The 19,737-nt window shown below is 40.6% G+C and overlaps 2 protein-coding genes across 3 annotated transcripts; both read left to right on the plus strand.

Moving 5' to 3' along the window:
- Positions 1–172: 172 nt before the first annotated feature.
- On the plus strand, positions 173–6,088 carry LOC116931824. The gene is given in 15 exon segments (XM_032939460.2): positions 173–790; positions 969–1,221; positions 1,278–1,336; positions 1,400–1,583; positions 1,652–1,833; positions 1,910–2,120; positions 2,198–3,129; positions 3,198–3,301; positions 3,381–3,703; positions 3,776–4,089; positions 4,164–4,297; positions 4,386–4,476; positions 4,551–5,007; positions 5,010–5,355; positions 5,432–6,088. Coding segments are annotated over 14 exon segments (4,125 nt in total). The 5' UTR covers positions 173–790; positions 969–999; the 3' UTR covers positions 5,998–6,088.
- A 249-nt stretch (positions 6,089–6,337) lies between these two features.
- On the plus strand, positions 6,338–7,556 carry LOC116931828 (mitochondrial cardiolipin hydrolase). 2 transcript variants are annotated; one of them, XM_032939470.2, is made up of 4 exons: positions 6,338–6,576; positions 6,640–6,824; positions 6,885–7,102; positions 7,222–7,556. In XM_032939470.2, the coding sequence occupies exons 1-3, from the start codon at positions 6,338–6,340 to the stop codon at positions 7,097–7,099; spliced, it is 639 nt and encodes a 212-aa protein (XP_032795361.1). In that variant the 3' UTR covers positions 7,100–7,102; positions 7,222–7,556. The 2 variants fall into 2 exon arrangements, with proteins under 2 accessions (XP_032795361.1, XP_045036190.1); XM_045180255.1 differs by having other exon boundaries at positions 7,425–7,556.
- The last annotated feature ends 12,181 nt before the right edge of the window (positions 7,557–19,737 follow it).

Raw genomic sequence — 19,737 nt, forward strand, 5'->3', positions numbered from 1 at the left:
TAAATCAAAAAATTTATGACACAGTAGATTTCAAGCAACTGGCAACGGGAAAATGGACCTATTGCAAAACTCAAATGCTCCCATGGTCGAATCGTAACATCGGTAACATCTTAAAAATCAAGTAAAACAGAATGTACCCTTGAACCATATCTTTTATGCAAACTTGATTCAGGCATTACAATCAGAATAATACGGCTGACGAACCAAAAAAATGGCTGTAACGAATAACAAAAGCTCCAAATTAGCGGACTTGGTTGATTTTTAAATATAAATGCCAAGATTTCCCTTCCCTAGATGGCAAGTAGCAACATGCAGTTGCTTTATCCCATGAGCATCGTGGGTTGGAATCAGCACAATCTAATAATTTTACTTCTTAGCATGGGTTCCCATCGAGAAAACAAGCGCCCAATTCCAACATGGGCTTCCTAGACAAAATAGTTCATGGCCTAAAGTTACTATTTGCTTCAGAAATTGTGCAGTTTAGCCTGCGCGAGTGCATATAACAAAGAAGGTTACTATGTACTACGCGGTTATAAATGTAATTGAATCATTTGCAAATTGTTTGAAAAACATTTTGGCCTTCATGCATGAAAGCGATTTGACAAGTGGAAATTCGGAGCCAGTTTCTTATTTATTCACCAGATGTCTCTTTCCTTTCTGTCTTGCCAAAATTTTATTGGTCATATTTGGCTTACTGATTCTTATTATTATCTGCGCTGAAAGTTTTTATTTCCAGATATTTTGTTGTGTTGATCGACGTGTTCGTTTAGTGTAAATCAGCTTACCTATGGTAAGAAAGACCTTAACTGATTTACTGAGCCTTCTGTCTTTACAGAAAGCAAGTATCCTTTGTCAGCTATAATTCTTGTTCCAGCTGTTTTTGACTTCCTGCTGAGATTCTTATGTTTTCAAGGCCAACATTCTCGAATACTTCCAACCAGAAAACAGATTCACCTTTTTATTGACAGGATTAAAGAACTTTGATTTTCTACTGTGTAAATGGACGGCTTTCCATTGCCAGTCTTCAACATCGAATCAGAAGATGAAGAAGATCATGAAGTAGTTGAAGTCCAAGATGTCAAAAGCACTAGATGTGATCATTTGCACAAGCTGTTGAATGATAGGAGCCTTTCACTACCTACTCACAATCCCAATACTATTCTGAAAAAACTTGAAGCCATAGCTGAAGAAAATCTTCTGAAAAAGGATCTGAAAGAAACAGTAAATATAAAAAAATTGAAAGTAAATACTTCCAAACAAAAAATATTTTTTTGTAGTGCTGCACTCTGCCTGGAAATCCAAGATCAACCTTCTTGATGGTTTTCAGTCCAGATGGGTAATGAATCAACAACATTCATCTACTGCAGAAACAAGTTAATTACTCCTGTTGTCTGTTTAGCTCCAAAGTTGCTTCATCACATGGTGACCACAACATCAATGTGACAGACCTAAGGACAAGCAAGTGCATCTCCACCCTGACTGGGCATCCTCGCACACCGTGGTGCATTGCCTTCCATCCCCATCGAAATGACATTCTTGCATCAGGATGTCTTGGAGGGCAAGTTCGTGTTTGGGATTTGTCTGTAAGTTCATGCTATAATGCTTGGTTTTTGAAATGTCCTTCATCTTTTTTTACTATTTTAATTTCTAGGGAGGAAGTGAAATGTGGTCTGTTACAGCTACAGAAGTGACAACAGTGATAGCGTCCTTGGCTTTTCATCCTAGTGAAAGGCTGCTCGTAGTTGCTACTAATAGTACACTGTATTTCTGGGATTGGAATATTCCCCAACCTTTTGCAAAATGCAGCACAGCGAATGAGAAGCAAAAACTAAGGTATTGTTTTATTGATAGAAAAAAGGAATTTATTGTCACTATCCAATCTTAAATCGTTGCAATCGAACCATTTTAGATATGTTAGTTTCGATCCATTGGGCAATTGGTTACTCACAGGAATATCGAATACTTTTGGCACGTCCGCTTCTTTCGCTCCTGGGACGACCTCGTCTCTGACGGGGGGTCCTTTGACATTAGGAGGCCCGGGTCAAGTAACTCATCAAATTAATTACAGAATGGAACGAAATGAACAGGAACGGGAACGTAACCTTCAGAGTCGTTATCAAGTGAGTGTGGTGTCCTGGTGTGTTTAATATGATTCGCTAATGCAATTGTCATTTGTGAATATCTTTCGTAAATTTAGACATTGCTCGACCAGTACGAAAGATTGAGGGTTCGCTATCAGGAATTACGTCATCGCGCAGCAGAGCTAGAACTGAACGCCAGTTCCAGTCAGAGTACTAGCACCGGAACGGTAGCTTCCTTTAACATGAATAGCGAAGTTCCATCACCGGCTCCTTCCGTTTCTACCATTAATGTTCCCGTGGCTGACCAATCGACGATTAACAGCTCCAGGACTAGTCCACCCCCTCCAACAGGTGATACTTCGTTATTGAACACGTCTTCATCGAGCGATCGATTCTGGCGTACGCTGATGAATGCAGCCGAAAATCTACGAGCCCTCAGCAATATCGGTCGAACTTTAAACACCAGTCAACGGCAGGCAGGTGGTCCAGCAGAAGGTTCTTCGAGACCGAGTGGACCCTCGCTAGACCAAGATGCTCGTATGAGAATTCAGCTCCTCAGCCGACATATTGAGAATATGCAACGCATCTGCCGTTCTCATCTTGAAATGACTCGTCATCGTCGCCAAGTTTATCGATTGCAGCAAATCCGTCGCATTCTGGAAGACCTAAGGGAACAAATTCGTTACCTTCAGGTTTGCGTCAGGGATAGTCTAGACCTTGTGTCTCGTCTGCGGACGAGTCCAGCAGGAAGCAGCACGCCCTTGTCAAACCAACGCCCAAATTCTAGTCATCGTGAATCTGCTGCCTTTGCCAATAATCGTGAGGCTGCTGGCAGCAGTAGCACCGGCTCAAATCATGAAGGTGATTTACAGTTCACTAGCAACGGCAGAATGGTTATGGGATCCCGGGCGTATTCTCCAATTCAATGTCGACGTTTCACCAATTATTTGTTCGGTCGTTTACGGCGAATCGGACTCCAACATCATCGAGATAATTCGAGACTACGTCATAGTTTTGTGGCGGGACGGGAAGCCAGATATCCGATCCGGTAAACTGAACTCTTTTATTCTTTCTTTTTTGGTTCAAATTTGATGTTTCTTTTTTTTTTCCACGCAGTAGGTTGGGTCTTTATCGTGGCGATTCGAGCTCTTTGTCTGGCAATCCCGTCGAACAGATTGATCCCCAGCCAGGACCTTCACGTGGTTATCCGATGGGAACCGGTCAGCGAATTTTCTTAAAAGTTATGGAAGTTATTAGCTTTTCGTTTATTAAAATTTCTTTTTCTATGAAAAAAAAAAGATTTTGAATTTGACGAAGTGATGCCCAATCTGGAACGAGGATTGGGATCGGGATCGAGCAGCAATTCGTTTGGCTGGAGGAGATCCCGATTCTCGCGGATGACGCGGCGAAGCAACAACATTAATGTGGTACATCCAACGCACAGAAGCAATTCCCTTCTTCATACTCGTCATTCAGGTATCCAGCGACGCAAACCTTCACTTCTTAGTCGCATTTTCCACGGACGTACGCTCCAAAATCAGATCAGATCTTTGGCGACTTATCACTCGACATTGGAATCCACCACGCCAGTGAATCTGGAATCTGGACGTCCTAGCGATCAGGCAATTCAAACAAAAATTCAGTGCATAAATTTTGAAGTGCAAATGAATAAAATTTCGGATTTCTTCTCTTAGTCCTTGCGTCCCTTGATGGAACGTCTGGAATCGCATTTTAGGCTTCAACGTCAGACCATGGGCATATTAGCCCAGCTGAATGAGGCGGCCGTAGCTAACGGAATTGGCAGCAACGTCGAAGGGAACAACCCGACTCCAGCAGCAGGAGCACCTGGAGAGAATTCGGTTGATGGTGGTGGTGTGCCCACGGCCAGTTTTAGTGACAGTGGCGTATCTTCTCGCGGCGGGCCGTGGGCCTCGAATGTCCTTCACAGTATCCGCCATTTTCGAGCAAGAAGGGACGCCTTTGAAAGGGCACGTTCCTTCGAATCGAGGTATTTGGAAAGAGAAAGGTTGCCTTTGATTTACAGCTCCTTTCAAACTAAAATTATGTTTTCAAATAAACAAGATTGTCTTCCAGCGGCAGTGTGGATCGTTTTCAACCGCCACGACGAATGGATAGCAACCTCAACATCGGAATTCCGCCTCGTTTCCGCCCATCACGTCCGTTTGAAGATGAAGACAGTTCCGATACTGACACTGGTAATGCCCGCACTACCCAGTTTAATAATAGATTTGATCGAATTACGACGATTTCATGAATGATTCTATTGCGGGGCTTCCGCACTAGACGTGGCCGCAGAGTCGGCGAATCCAGCAGCCAATCGTTGGCGTCAATCCAGTCCAATCCGTTCGCCACGAGGCGTAGAGCAGCGAATGAGGTATTTTCGAATCAAACGTGGCTCATCGTTCATTTGAATCAGTACTAATGGCGCATCATCGCCATTTTCGCTAGACTCTTGTGGAGGGAATATTTGTCGCAAGTTGTCCACGTGCAACTGAACAGCATGGGTGAAAGCAATAACGGTAACACCAGCCAGCAACCTGGCGCAGGAACAGCGCAGGACAGCGGCGATAACGATCAAGAACGGACACGCTATCGTTTATGGCTCTCGACTATGGTCGAGAGTCTAACGAGTTTCTTTTCCCAGCACGCAATCAATTCCTCTGATTCGACCGATGCACCTCCTACCCCGTCGATAAACACGACGACCAATAGACCATTACCTGGAACTCCTCTACCATCTCGACCTGGCTCGTCATCAGCTGCGGGTCAGGCCCAAGCGTTCCCTTACGTTTCTCGTTTCTCCAACGCCATGAGAGACGAAGGATTCATGCCGGCCACAGAAGAAGGTCCGACGTCTCCGGTTATGGCTTCGCGTTCTACTGCTGGTCCACACCATGCTCCTCCGCCCCTTGGAGAGTGTTCCCGCGTGTCGGTCACGGTATGGGTGGCGTAGGTGGATCGGCTGGAGTTTCTTTTGGTATCGGTGGAGCGGATCAAGGCCCAGGACAGCAACGATGGAATCTCCGCCGAAATGCGGAATCGCAAGTGTCGTTGAGCGCCCATTTAACCTACCGCATCCAAGCTTGGGATTTTTGCGCCAAAGACAGATTGATCCCCGACATCCGCGATCCCTATGCCAACATTGTTGTTCCCGAAAGTAAGATCCATAATGACGCGAGTGTTGATGTCTCTGCCGACGGCCGTTTCCTTGTTACCCTCGTGCCCTGTACTTCTCTCACTGGAGCTCTCATTAGTAAGCACTTTTTTTCACTTGTTTTTCTTTCGCGTGCTTTGGTTTCAAAATGTCCTAATGTTGGTTTTCGTTGCAGGTCTTCATAGTCTAGAACCATCTCGTCTGGGTTTGTGCCTGGCGCAAGTGAACGTTGACCAGTTTGTTGTTTCGGTCAGCATTTCACCAACTTGTCGTCATCTTTTGCTGGGCCTGGCTAGTTCCCGTGCTCTGTCTGTTACCAGTCGCGATCACGCTCTTCCTACGCTCTGGGCCCAGGTGTATCAAATTCCTATCAAAGTCTTTCAGGCACAGAGAAATGGCCCGTCAGCTATTACTGCTGCTGCTGCAACTGCAACTGCAACTGCTACTGCAACTGCTACTGCTACTACTACTGCTACTGCAACTGCAACTGCTAGCTCAACTAGTGGCGCTGTTCATAGCGTTGTTGGCGACTTGACAGTTGATCATCATCAAAGTAGTCGTCAACTGTTGGAGAAAAAACAGAGCATTCCACCACCGAAAGGTAGTCTGCTCCACGTACGTGATTTAAGTCAAACGGCTGATGTTGGATTGACCAGTCTCAACTGTATTCGCTGGATTCCTACTGCTGGACAAGGATTTGTATTGGGCACTAATAAGGGTCATCTCAAAGTGATTGGCTGATTTACAGGATTGTGTTTGTTTGTTTGTTTTTTTCTTTGTTTCGTTTCTTTTTTATATGTAGGAGCTGTAAAAATAAATTTTCAGACGCGTTTTTTTTTTTTTATTATTTTAAACTTTAGTAAAAAGGATCCAGCCATATGGATAGACAGAATAGTGTAAACCTAGGCCGCTAGTCGTAAATGTCGTTCTGAAACACGGAAATATTCTGGTTTTTAACTAACTGGCAACAATGCGTGCTTCACCAGCTTTCAAATCTGTTGTACTATACACAGTACGGTTCTACGACTTTTACAAGATATTTTCGGAGCAAACCAGAAAGGAAAAAATAAGTTTGGTTTAAATGAATCCAATAGATATTATTAATTATCTTCCCAAACTTGGTTTAGTTGTCGTAGTTATGGGTTTGGTAGAATGTACTCGGCAAGGTCTCGGCTATCTGCAGCGAAAGCGAGCGAAGCAGGTCATCAGACATGTGATCTTTTTCCCGGACAAGAAAATAGCATGCAAAAACTTTTTTGATGAAATTCAAGGCTGCTCAATGGTTTCTTGTGACTTCAGTCACACAAAGACTGGTTTCAAGTATAACATACTTTTAAGAAACCTGTCCGGTTAATTCAACCACCTCATTTATTTGCATTACAGGCACCTCCTTTCCTACCTAAAGTCTGCAAAGAAATCAATCGACATTGCTGTTTATTGCATCTCTTGTTTTGAGATAGCTGATGTTGTATTGCAGCGTCACAAAGTTGGAGTCAGAGTAAGAGTGATTACAGACCTCAGTATGGAAGCTGCATTTGGATCTCAAAACCATCGTTTCATGAAGGATGGTATCTATGCTGATGACTGTTAAAGTTGAGAAAAAAATTCTACTATTAGCTTTTTTCTAGGAATCAGAGTACAGACCAACAAGCCTCCATTCCTGATGCATCATAAATTTGTCATCATTGATGATGAAGTGCTTTGCTTTGGCTCATTCAATTGGACTTCTCAAGCAGTCACTGGGAATAATGAATCTGTTGTCGTGACGAATGATCGCTGGGTAGTTGAACCTTTTTGCGCTGAATTCAAGAAGCTTTGGTTGGAAACCAAACCAGATAACTAAATGGTATGAAATTAATAGATTAAACACGCTATATCTCGTGAGAAAATTTTCTTTTTACGATTTCGTGCGTTCTCCTTTTTCTTTTCTTCAAAATTTTAATTAAATTGAAATTTTGATTCCAGTGCTTGATGGGGAAAATTCCGCTTTTCGATTTTTATTTGGCTATTCGTATGAGATGGAAAAATGTGTTCTCTTGCCCTTTACTCATTAATTGCTTTTAAACTAATTTAAAACTTTGTTTGATTTGATGATTAATTCACATTTCACTTAATCTCATGGCTTCTTACAAACAATGCTGCTCAGTCAACCATCATTTTCCTACCAGGTTGTTTTATTTCATCTAGTTCCTCGGGAAATGATAAATGTAAATATAAATATTATAACGTGAACAGCCGGTTTGCAGAAGAACACGCGTATAACTTGCAAGAAAATAAAATAAAGTGTGCTATAACTGTAAGGCTGTAACGTGATAATCGTTTTCTCGTGTTCAGTTGTTTGTTAAGTTGCGTGGCAGGTGATGCCACCAGTGGCAACAACAAATTGCCATACTGAATCGTTTGACTTTTGTCAACACACACTTTTTCGCCGTGTGCGGCTGATGGTTGCTGTTGCAGCAATTTTTGTGGACGAACGTGCCGCTCTCCTTGATGACGATGAGCACTGTTAGGCGATACTATACAATTCTATCTTCGTTTTGTTTTGTTTTTTTCTTCTTCTTTCGATACGAAGTGCACAGACAAAGCGCATCTACGGATTCAACTCTTATCTCGTACTGCACTATTTAGTCCTCACAGCACGTGGCACGTTTGTTTCATACATATAAACGTACAAGCCTATTTATGTTAAGGCGGCCGCCGACGCTGCTGCTCGGCATATTATCGATTAGACTCGCTTCAACGTTCATAGACGGAAGCTGTTGCTGCTCTCTCGGACATGTCCGTTTGCTCGCATATATTGGAAAACTCTGCCAAAATAAAAATAACCAATATACAGTTGCGATATTAATCCCTGCTCGTGCTGCTGTTACTCCAGGCCAATATGTACGAAAACAAGCTGATGGACACAAAGAGCTTAAAAGATTTCGAGACGCGCTTATATTTCCTTGTTCACGTTTACTTAGCTGTCGTTGACAGGTCGTCATCTGTAGAATAGCATGTGCATCGACGAGATTTTCTTCTAAAGTACAGCGATTCAAAAAAGAGAATTACATCGTGAATTATAAATGGCCTGTATACATTTCCGACGGAGCTCGATGCTATGCCTGATAGGATTAGATGTCATACAAAAAACATGCGACACTTTTCGGTTTAAAAAAATTGGCAGTTGCATTCACAGCCTTCCATCAGCATCAGTCGAATTTCTTGTTGGACGCACTGGCGATAAAAGGAAGAGGCAAAAAGAAAACTTGTATATAAATTCGACTTGACTATTTTATTACCAGGCATTCATAGAGCATTCGACAAGACCGAGATACGGGCTTTACTGTACAATCGATGCGATGCTGTTGTTATCAACTTGGAATAAATATGAAAGAATGGTATCAAGACTTACCAGTGATCAGCATGCCACAATTGAAGATGAGAGTAGTGGTGTTTAATCGATATGGAATAAAGACTAATAGCCTAAAGCCATTGATTTGGTATGGCTGAAAAGAATGAAATGAAAGGGACCTGGGACGTGATCATTGTATTTAAAATGTTGATTTTGCATTTAGTACAGCAGCTACCTGATACATTTTCCTCAAATTTGACGTGACAATTAACAAGTTGTTTCAGTAGTCGAATTTTATTGAAAAAGAATTATTGGAGAGCAGAGTCGTAGCTCGCCACATTGGTATCGCATTGGACTGCGATGCCAAGGGTAAGCTGGCCCTGGGATCAAATCCGGTGGGCCCGAATTCCGACGACTGGGCCTTAAACAAGAAACCCTGGCGATCAGGGGGCTTCTTTCAACAACTTTTAGTTAAATGGGTTTTGTCTAAAATTTAATTTTAAGAATTTTGAACCTAGCCAGCGATTTTTTGGTGCAAAATCCATTTCTTAAGGAAAGTTTTTGCTTGTTCAGGGGTCGCCGACTGTTTTCCAGGGTGAACCCGTTTGTCTTTTTCTATTTGCGTGATTTCCGTAAATCTCTGTAATTTCTAGTTTTTCCCAAAATAACGTAAATTTCCGCAATTCTCGTACTTTTCCCTAAATTTTCGCTAATAATTCCCTTTTTCCGTGATTTCCCTCTTTTTCCAAAATTTCTACTATTACACTCCGGATAAACCAAGAGAAAATGGAATCAAATTTTTAAAAAATGATTTCATTCTATTTTATTCATAATATCAAGCTACATTTATTGTTAAAAAATGGGGGCAGGTGGGTAGAATAAGTATAGTAGGGGTTGTAATCGGGGCAATCGGGTCGAAATACTCGATTGATTAGTTGTAATTATCGGGTTGCACATACCCCGATTTAGCCCCGAAAGCCCCACCCCATTGCCCCGAAACGTGAATCGCGATTGACACAAAAGCACACCGATATGTTCGTGGTTGATCCCTAGTTGTTATATCTTAGTTGTTTAATGATAGGGATCATACGAGACGCCAGATTTAGTCCATTCTTCCTCAAAAGACAAAAAAAGTCCAATTCGAATAAAAAAATAAGCAATTCTAGATTTTTTATAGTGCCCTTTTCAAGTATTTACGTCGTCTGCTATATTTAATGTCTAGCGACCACAGAGTTGCCATATAACTACACAACAAGAGAATGCTCCCAAATAATGTCGTTTTGTAAAAAAATATATACGAATTTACCAACAGTTCACGAGTAATTCACCTGTAATAAACCTGAATTTGTTCAAATGAACTAAATAATCATCCAAAATATTTTATCGGACGTTCTAAGGACACTTAATATTATTTTTGTAATTTCCTTAAATTTCCATGATTTCTACCCTTTTCCCGCTCTTTCTCATGGGGGTGAACCTCATGGTTCATTAGCGTGATGGAATTTGTATGTTATTATTTTATGTTGATTATTACACTAACAAAGTATTGTTATTTGCTTACGGTTGAGGATCTAAGGCGGGGGTTTGTAAACTCGAAAAAATATTCTTACACCCCAATATTTTAAAGCAAAAATTTTGAAAATTACCAAAAAAATGAAAAAATATAAAATATCTTTAAAAATATTTAAAATCCGCAATAATTATACCTAATAAATTGAAATTCTCACACGGGTGCAGTTATGACCCTAACGGAAAAAAGTAAAATAGAAGAACCCTACACTCTAAATTTTTGGTTTCTACCTTTTTCCTACTTTTCGGCCACCATGCGTAGTAGAACGAAAAAGGTAGAGAAATGGTAGAAAATTTTGTTTACTATCAGCTAGTAGGGGAATGGAAGATGATCTACCATATGGTAGACAAATGCGTGTCTACTATAAAGTAAGAATTAGCAGACGAAAACGCAAAATCACAACAAAAATGGAGGGGCGATTCCCAAGTAAATATTGCACTTTTCGTTGGAATATAACATAACAAAACTTGGGAAGCAAACAAAATTTCTTCTGATGACTTACAGATAAATTTTACTTCCCCCTTTAAATGTGTCATATTTCATTTGCTTTTATACAACTATTTCCACTTTCGTTTTTTAAATTTGTTATTGAACATTAACATTTTCTTTGTTATTTTGAAATATTTGGATTAAATTAGCGATTAAAAATGAAAAAGATAGAAATTATAGTTTAAAATCAATACATAATTATTAAAAGTAGGATTTAATATTAACACATACTCAAATGTCTTAAATGTAAACATACTTTAGTTTTCAGTCAGAATTTTTCAACTGAAGAAGTTCTTAACTGAATCCTGGAAATAGGAAGAAAATTGTTGAACCAAAAATATATTAAAATAGCTTAGTGGTTAAGGCGGTCGACTGCGAAAATATCAGTGATGTGTGGTCCCGTGTTCAATTCGCACCGAACACTTTTCTTTTTGTCCGTTTTAGTCAATGGTAGGCAGATGGTAGAGGATCTACTTTACCCTACTTTTAAAAAATCGACGGCTTTCCTTTTCTTTCTTTTTTGTTCTGTTTGTTTTATTTTGTTATTTACGAAACGACTAACATTTTCTGCTACCCCAATATTACATATTATCGAAAGTGGAAGCAAGAGTGCTAAGGCAATTAGAACATGGGGTATCGAGTCTAGAGGTCTGAAGTTCAAGTCCCGGCGCTGATTTGCATTTATTTTACAAAGAATTGAATACTGGGCTGTTTTTAATAAAAAAAATATGATAAAATATAAAAAATTCAAAAAATATTAAAAAAAAATTTTTTATTTTTTAATGCGAACACGTACGATTACGACGAATCGACAACCCCAAGAGTTAAAACTGATTTTCATATTTAGCTACATATTAGTTACTATAGAATCCTAATCTGGATAATTGCAAACGCGGCAGCGGGCGCGAAGCGCCCGTCTGCCGCAAGACGTCACCGTTGATTATTTTGGTTCAGGTAAATTGTGAATCTGACTCTAGGGCTTCATCGGGAAGGAGGAGGGGAGCTCGGCATGCAAATAATTTCAAAGGGCGGCTAACGGTTGAGGAGTTATAGCAAATTTTCATATTTAACCGCATTTGCTAACTTTTGCATGCATTTTAATATTTAAATATCAAAGATTCGTGAGAAATAAACATTTTACTACAGTGAGAACTTAGGAAACTTATGCAAAATAGCTAACTTTTGAACCATACATCGTAGAGCAACGGGAATGGTCTAGATCGACGCAGAATATCAAAATTAGTCGAAATAACATCATTTTAAAACTTGTTTGTGTGAAATTTTGGAGAAAAAGAGATAAAACCGATAAATGTGATTTTTAGGAGGAGGGGATCGGTTGTGTTGGAATAAGGATAATTGTAAACGCGGCAGCGGGCGCGAAGCGCCCGTCTGCCGCAAGACGTCACCGTTGATTATTTTGGTTCAGGTAAATTGTGAATCTGACTCTAGGGCTTCATCGGGAAGGAGGAGGGGAGCTCGGCATGCAAATATTTTCAAAAGGGCGGCTAACGGTTGAGGAGTTATAGCAAATTTTCATATTTAACCGCATTTGCTAACTTTTGCATGCATTTTAATATTAAAATATCAAAGATTCGTGAGAAATAAACATTTTACTACAGTGAGAACTTAGGAAACTTATGCAAAATAGCTAACTTTTGAAGCATAAATCGTAGAGCAAAGGAATGGTCTAGACGACGAGAATATCAAAATTAGTCGAAATAACATCATTTTAAAACTTGTTTGCGTGAAATTTTGGAGAAAAAGAGATAAAACCGATAAATGTGATTTTTAGGAGGAGGGGCTCGGTTGTGTTGCAATAAGGATAATTGTAAACGCGGCAGCGGGCGCGAAGCGCCCGTCTGCCGCAAGACGTCACCGTTGATTTTTTTCGTTCAGGTAAATTGTGAATCTGACTCGAGGGCTTGATCGGGAAGGAGGAGAGGAGCTCGGCGTGCAAATATTTTCACCGAGCGGCTATCGGTTGCGGAGTTATAGCTAATTTGCATATTTAGCCGTATTTGCTAACTTTGGAACCGTACATGCTAGAGCAACGGGAATGGTCTAGATCGGCGCAGAATGTCAAAATTAGTCGAAATCTATGCATTTCATTCGATGAACTCTGAATATTCGTCGGCAATAGCCATGTTTCTATGATGAGAACTTGTGAATGCTGCAATGTGTTCTTCAACTTTTGAACCGTTCATCCTAGGACAACGGGAGCGGTCTAGAAAGATGCAGAATTTGTTAGATAATACGTTCCGATGTATTTCGTAAAGATATCAACCGGAGTTTTGGCGTAGTAACGAGTTTTCTCTCTGAAATTCGCAGTGAAATTTTTCGTTCAGGTAGTTTACAATTCCAACACCAGGATAGCGTGGGGCACATAGGGAGAGCTTGCCACATAAATATTTCCTCAGGGCGACTTGTAATTGAGCCACAAAATCGATTTTTCTGAAAATTCCGGAGTCAAAATTTTCATTCAGGTAAATCGCAAATTTGACATTAGGAGAATGTGGGACATAGGGAGGAGCTTGCCACATAAATATTTCCTCGGGGCGACTTGTAATTGAGCCACAAAATCGATTTTTCTGAAAATTCCGGAGTCAAAATTTTCATTCAGGTAAATCGCAAATTTGACATAAGGAGAATGTGGGGCACATAGGGAGGAGCTTGCCACATAAATATTTCCTCGGGGCGACTTGTAATTGAGCCACAAAATCGATTTTTCTGAAAATTCCGGAGTCAAAATTTTCATTCAGGTAAATCGCAAATTTGACATTAGGAGAATGTGGGGCACATAGGGAGGAGCTTGCCACATAAATATTTCCTCGGGGCGACTTGTAATTGAGCCACAAAATCGATTTTTCTGAAAATTCCGGAGTCAAAATTTTCATTCAGGTAAATCGCAAATTTGACATTAGGAGAATGTGGGGCACCTAGGGAGGAGCTTGCCACATAAATATTTCCTCGAGGCGACTTGTAATTGAGCCACAAAATCGATTTTTCTGAAAATTCCGGAGTCAAAATTTTCATTCAGGTAAATCGCAAATTTGACGTTAGGAGAATGTGGGGCACATAGGGAGGAGCTTGCCACATAAATATTTCCTCGGGGCGACTTGTAATTGAGCCACAAAATCGATTTTTCTGAAAATTCCGGAGTCAAAATTTTCATTCAGGTAAATCGGAAATCTGACAGCACCGCACGGTTGGGAAAGCAAAAAGCAGTTCGGCACATAAATATTTCAATCGTGCGGCTTGCGGTTGAGGAGTTAAAGCGAATTTTCAATTTGAGCCGCATTTGCCAACTTTTGAACCGTACATGCTAGAGCAATGGGAATGGTCTAGATCGACGCAGAATCTCAAATTTAGTCGAAATCTATGCATTTCAATATTAAAATATTAAAGATTCGTGAGAAATCAACATTTTACTACAGTGAGAACTTAGGAAATCTTATGCAAAATAGCTAACTTTTGAAGCATAAATCGTAGAGCAACAGGAATGGTCTAGATCGACGCAGAATATCAAAATTAGTCGAAATAACATCATTTTAAAACTTGTTTGTGTGAAATTTTGGAGAAAAAGAGATAAAACCGATAAATGTGATTTTTAGGAGGAGGGGCTCGGTTGTGTTGCAATAAGGATAATTGTAAACGCGGCAGCGGGCGCGAAGCGCCCGTCTGCCGCAAGACGTCACCGTTGATTTTTTTCGTTCAGGTAAATTGTGAATCTGACTCGAGGGCTTGATCGGGAAGGAGGAGAGGAGCTCGGCGTGCAAATATTTTCACCGAGCGGCTATCGGTTGCGGAGTTATAGCTAATTTGCATATTTAGCCGTATTTGCTAACTTTGGAACCGTACATGCTAGAGCAACGGGAATGGTCTAGATCGGCGCAGAATGTCAAAATTAGTCGAAATCTATGCATTTCATTCGATGAACTCTGAATATTCGTCGGCAATAGCCATGTTTCTATGATGAGAACTTGTGAATGCTGCAATGTGTTCTTCAACTTTTGAACCGTTCATCCTAGGACAACGGGAGCGGTCTAGAAAGATGCAGAATTTGTTAGATAATACGTTCCGATGTATTTCGTAAAGATATCAACCGGAGTTTTGGCGTAGTAACGAGTTTTCTCTCTGAAATTCGCAGTGAAATTTTTCGTTCAGGTAGTTTACAATTCCAACACCAGGATAGCGTGGGGCACATAGGGAGGAGCTTGCCACATAAATATTTCCTCGGGGCGACTTGTAATTGAGCCACAAAATCGATTTTTCTGAAAATTCCGGAGTCAAAATTTTCATTCAGGTAAATCGCAAATTTGACATTAGGAGAATGTGGGGCACATAGGGAGGAGCTTGCCACATAAATATTTCCTCGGGGCGACTTGTAATTGAGCCACAAAATCGATTTTTCTGAAAATTCCGGAGTCAAAATTTTCATTCAGGTAAATCGCAAATTTGACATTAGGAGAATGTGGGGCACCTAGGGAGGAGCTTGCCACATAAATATTTCCTCGAGGCGACTTGTAATTGAGCCACAAAATCGATTTTTCTGAAAATTCCGGAGTCAAAATTTTCATTCAGGTAAATCGCAAATTTGACGTTAGGAGAATGTGGGGCACATAGGAGGAGGAGCTTGCCACATAAATATTTCCTCGGGGCGACTTGTAATTGAGCCACAAAATCGATTTTTCTGAAAATTCCGGAGTCAAAATTTTCATTCAGGTAAATCGGAAATCTGACAGCACCGCACGGTTGGGAAAGCAAAAAGCAGTTCGGCACATAAATATTTCAATCGTGCGGCTTGCGGTTGAGGAGTTAAAGCGAATTTTCAATTTGAGCCGCATTTGCCAACTTTTGAACCGTACATGCTAGAGCAATGGGAATGGTCTAGATCGACGCAGAATCTCAAATTTAGTCGAAATCTATGCATTTCAATATTAAAATATTAAAGATTCGTGAGAAATCAACATTTTACTACAGTGAGAACTTAGGAAATCTTATGCAAAATAGCTAACTTTTGAAGCATAAATCGTAGAGCAACAGGAATGGTCTAGATCGACGCAGAATATCAAAATTAGTCGAAATAACATCATTTTAAAACTTGTTTGTGTGAAATTTTGGAGAAAAAGAGATAAAACCGATAAATGTGATTTTTAGGAGGAGGGGCTCGGTTGTGTTGCAATAAGGATAATTGTAAACGCGGCAGCGGGCGCGAAGCGCCCGTCTGCCGCAAGACGTCACCGTTGATTTTTTTCGTTCAGGTAAATTGTGAATCTGACTCGAGGGCTTGATCGGGAAGGAGGAGAGGAGCTCGGCGTGCAAATATTTTCACCGAGCGGCTATCGGTTGCGGAGTTATAGCTAATTTGCATATTTAGCCGTATTTGCTAACTTTGGAACCGTACATGCTAGAGCAACGGGAATGGTCTAGATCGGCGCAGAATGTCAAAATTAGTCGAAATCTATGCATTTCATTCGATGAACTCTGAATATTCGTCGGCAATAGCCATGTTTCTATGATGAGAACTTGTGAATGCTGCAATGTGTTCTTCAACTTTTGAACCGTTCATCCTAGGACAACGGGAGCGGTCTAGAAAGATGCAGAATTTGTTAGATAATACGTTCCGATGTATTTCGTAAAGATATCAACCGGAGTTTTGGCGTAGTAACGAGTTTTCTCTCTGAAATTCGCAGTGAAATTTTTCGTTCAGGTAGTTTACAATTCCAACACCAGGATAGTGGGGCACATAGGGAGGAGCTTGCCACATAAATATTTCCTCAGGGCGACTTGTAATTGAGCCACAAAATCGATTTTCTGAAAATTCTAAAAATTCCGGAGTCAAAATTTTCATTCAGGTAAATCGCAAATTTGACATTAGGAGAATGTGGGGCACATAGGGAGGAGCTTGCCACATAAATATTTCCTCGAGGCGACTTGTAATTGAGCCACAAAATCGATTTTTCTGAAAATTCCGGAGTCAAAATTTTCATTCAGGTAAATCGCAAATTTGACGTTAGGAGAATGTGGGGCACATAGGGAGGAGCTTGCCACATAAATATTTCCTCGGGGCGACTTGTAATTGAGCCACAAAATCGATTTTTCTGAAAATTCCGGAGTCAAAATTTTCATTCAGGTAAATCGGAAATCTGACAGCACCGCACGGTTGGGAAAGCAAAAAGCAGTTCGGCACATAAATATTTCAATCGTGCGGCTTGCGGTTGAGGAGTTAAAGCGAATTTTCAATTTGAGCCGCATTTGCCAACTTTTGAACCGTACATGCTAGAGCAATGGGAATGGTCTAGATCGACGCAGAATCTCAAATTTAGTCGAAATCTATGCATTTCAATATTAAAATATTAAAGATTCGTGAGAAATCAACATTTTACTACAGTGAGAACTTAGGAAATCTTATGCAAAATAGCTAACTTTTGAAGCATAAATCGTAGAGCAACAGGAATGGTCTAGATCGACGCAGAATATCAAAATTAGTCGAAATAACATCATTTTAAAACTTGTTTGTGTGAAATTTTGGAGAAAAAGAGATAAAACCGATAAATGTGATTTTTAGGAGGAGGGGCTCGGTTGTGTTGCAATAAGGATAATTGTAAACGCGGCAGCGGGCGCGAAGCGCCCGTCTGCCGCAAGACGTCACCGTTGATTTTTTTCGTTCAGGTAAATTGTGAATCTGACTCGAGGGCTTGATCGGGAAGGAGGAGAGGAGCTCGGCGTGCAAATATTTTCACCGAGCGGCTATCGGTTGCGGAGTTATAGCTAATTTGCATATTTAGCCGTATTTGCTAACTTTGGAACCGTACATGCTAGAGCAACGGGAATGGTCTAGATCGGCGCAGAATGTCAAAATTAGTCGAAATCTATGCATTTCATTCGATGAACTCTGAATATTCGTCGGCAATAGCCATGTTTCTATGATGAGAACTTGTGAATGCTGCAATGTGTTCTTCAACTTTTGAACCGTTCATCCTAGGACAACGGGAGCGGTCTAGAAAGATGCAGAATTTGTTAGATAATACGTTCCGATGTATTTCGTAAAGATATCAACCGGAGTTTTGGCGTAGTAACGAGTTTTCTCTCTGAAATTCGCAGTGAAATTTTTCGTTCAGGTAGTTTACAATTCCAACACCAGGATAGCGTGGGGCACATAGGGAGGAGCTTGCCACATAAATATTTCCTCGGGGCGACTTGTAATTGAGCCACAAAATCGATTTTTCTGAAAATTCCGGAGTCAAAATTTTCATTCAGGTAAATCGCAAATTTGACATTAGGAGAATGTGGGGCACATAGGGAGGAGCTTGCCACATAAATATTTCCTCGGGGCGACTTGTAATTGAGCCACAAAATCGATTTTTCTGAAAATTCCGGAGTCAAAATTTTCATTCAGGTAAATCGCAAATTTGACATTAGGAGAATGTGGGGCACCTAGGGAGGAGCTTGCCACATAAATATTTCCTCGAGGCGACTTGTAATTGAGCCACAAAATCGATTTTTCTGAAAATTCCGGAGTCAAAATTTTCATTCAGGTAAATCGCAAATTTGACGTTAGGAGAATGTGGGGCACATAGGGAGGAGCTTGCCACATAAATATTTCCTCGGGGCGACTTGTAATTGAGCCACAAAATCGATTTTTCTGAAAATTCCGGAGTCAAAATTTTCATTCAGGTAAATCGGAAATCTGACAGCACCGCACGGTTGGGAAAGCAAAAAGCAGTTCGGCACATAAATATTTCAATCGTGCGGCTTGCGGTTGAGGAGTTAAAGCGAATTTTCAATTTGAGCCGCATTTGCCAACTTTTGAACCGTACATGCTAGAGCAATGGGAATGGTCTAGATCGACGCAGAATCTCAAATTTAGTCGAAATCTATGCATTTCAATATTAAAATATTAAAGATTCGTGAGAAATCAACATTTTACTACAGTGAGAACTTAGGAAATCTTATGCAAAATAGCTAACTTTTGAAGCATAAATCGTAGAGCAACAGGAATGGTCTAGATCGACGCAGAATATCAAAATTAGTCGAAATAACATCATTTTAAAACTTGTTTGTGTGAAATTTTGGAGAAAAAGAGATAAAACCGATAAATGTGATTTTTAGGAGGAGGGGCTCGGTTGTGTTGCAATAAGGATAATTGTAAACGCGGCAGCGGGCGCGAAGCGCCCGTCTGCCGCAAGACGTCACCGTTGATTTTTTTCGTTCAGGTAAATTGTGAATCTGACTCGAGGGCTTGATCGGGAAGGAGGAGAGGAGCTCGGCGTGCAAATATTTTCACCGAGCGGCTATCGGTTGCGGAGTTATAGCTAATTTGCATATTTAGCCGTATTTGCTAACTTTGGAACCGTACATGCTAGAGCAACGGGAATGGTCTAGATCGGCGCAGAATGTCAAAATTAGTCGAAATCTATGCATTTCATTCGATGAACTCTGAATATTCGTCGGCAATAGCCATGTTTCTATGATGAGAACTTGTGAATGCTGCAATGTGTTCTTCAACTTTTGAACCGTTCATCCTAGGACAACGGGAGCGGTCTAGAAAGATGCAGAATTTGTTAGATAATACGTTCCGATGTATTTCGTAAAGATATCAACCGGAGTTTTGGCGTAGTAACGAGTTTTCTCTCTGAAATTCGCAGTGAAATTTTTCGTTCAGGTAGTTTACAATTCCAACACCAGGATAGCGTGGGGCACATAGGGAGGAGCTTGCCACATAAATATTTCCTCGGGGCGACTTGTAATTGAGCCACAAAATCGATTTTTCTGAAAATTCCGGAGTCAAAATTTTCATTCAGGTAAATCGCAAATTTGACATTAGGAGAATGTGGGGCACATAGGGAGGAGCTTGCCACATAAATATTTCCTCGGGGCGACTTGTAATTGAGCCACAAAATCGATTTTTCTGAAAATTCCGGAGTCAAAATTTTCATTCAGGTAAATCGCAAATTTGACATTAGGAGAATGTGGGGCACCTAGGGAGGAGCTTGCCACATAAATATTTCCTCGAGGCGACTTGTAATTGAGCCACAAAATCGATTTTTCTGAAAATTCCGGAGTCAAAATTTTCATTCAGGTAAAT

Source organism: Daphnia magna, linkage group LG10 (genome assembly GCF_020631705.1).
Source record: "Daphnia magna isolate NIES linkage group LG10, ASM2063170v1.1, whole genome shotgun sequence".
In the NCBI taxonomy this organism is placed as follows: Eukaryota; Metazoa; Arthropoda; class Branchiopoda; order Diplostraca; family Daphniidae; genus Daphnia; species Daphnia magna.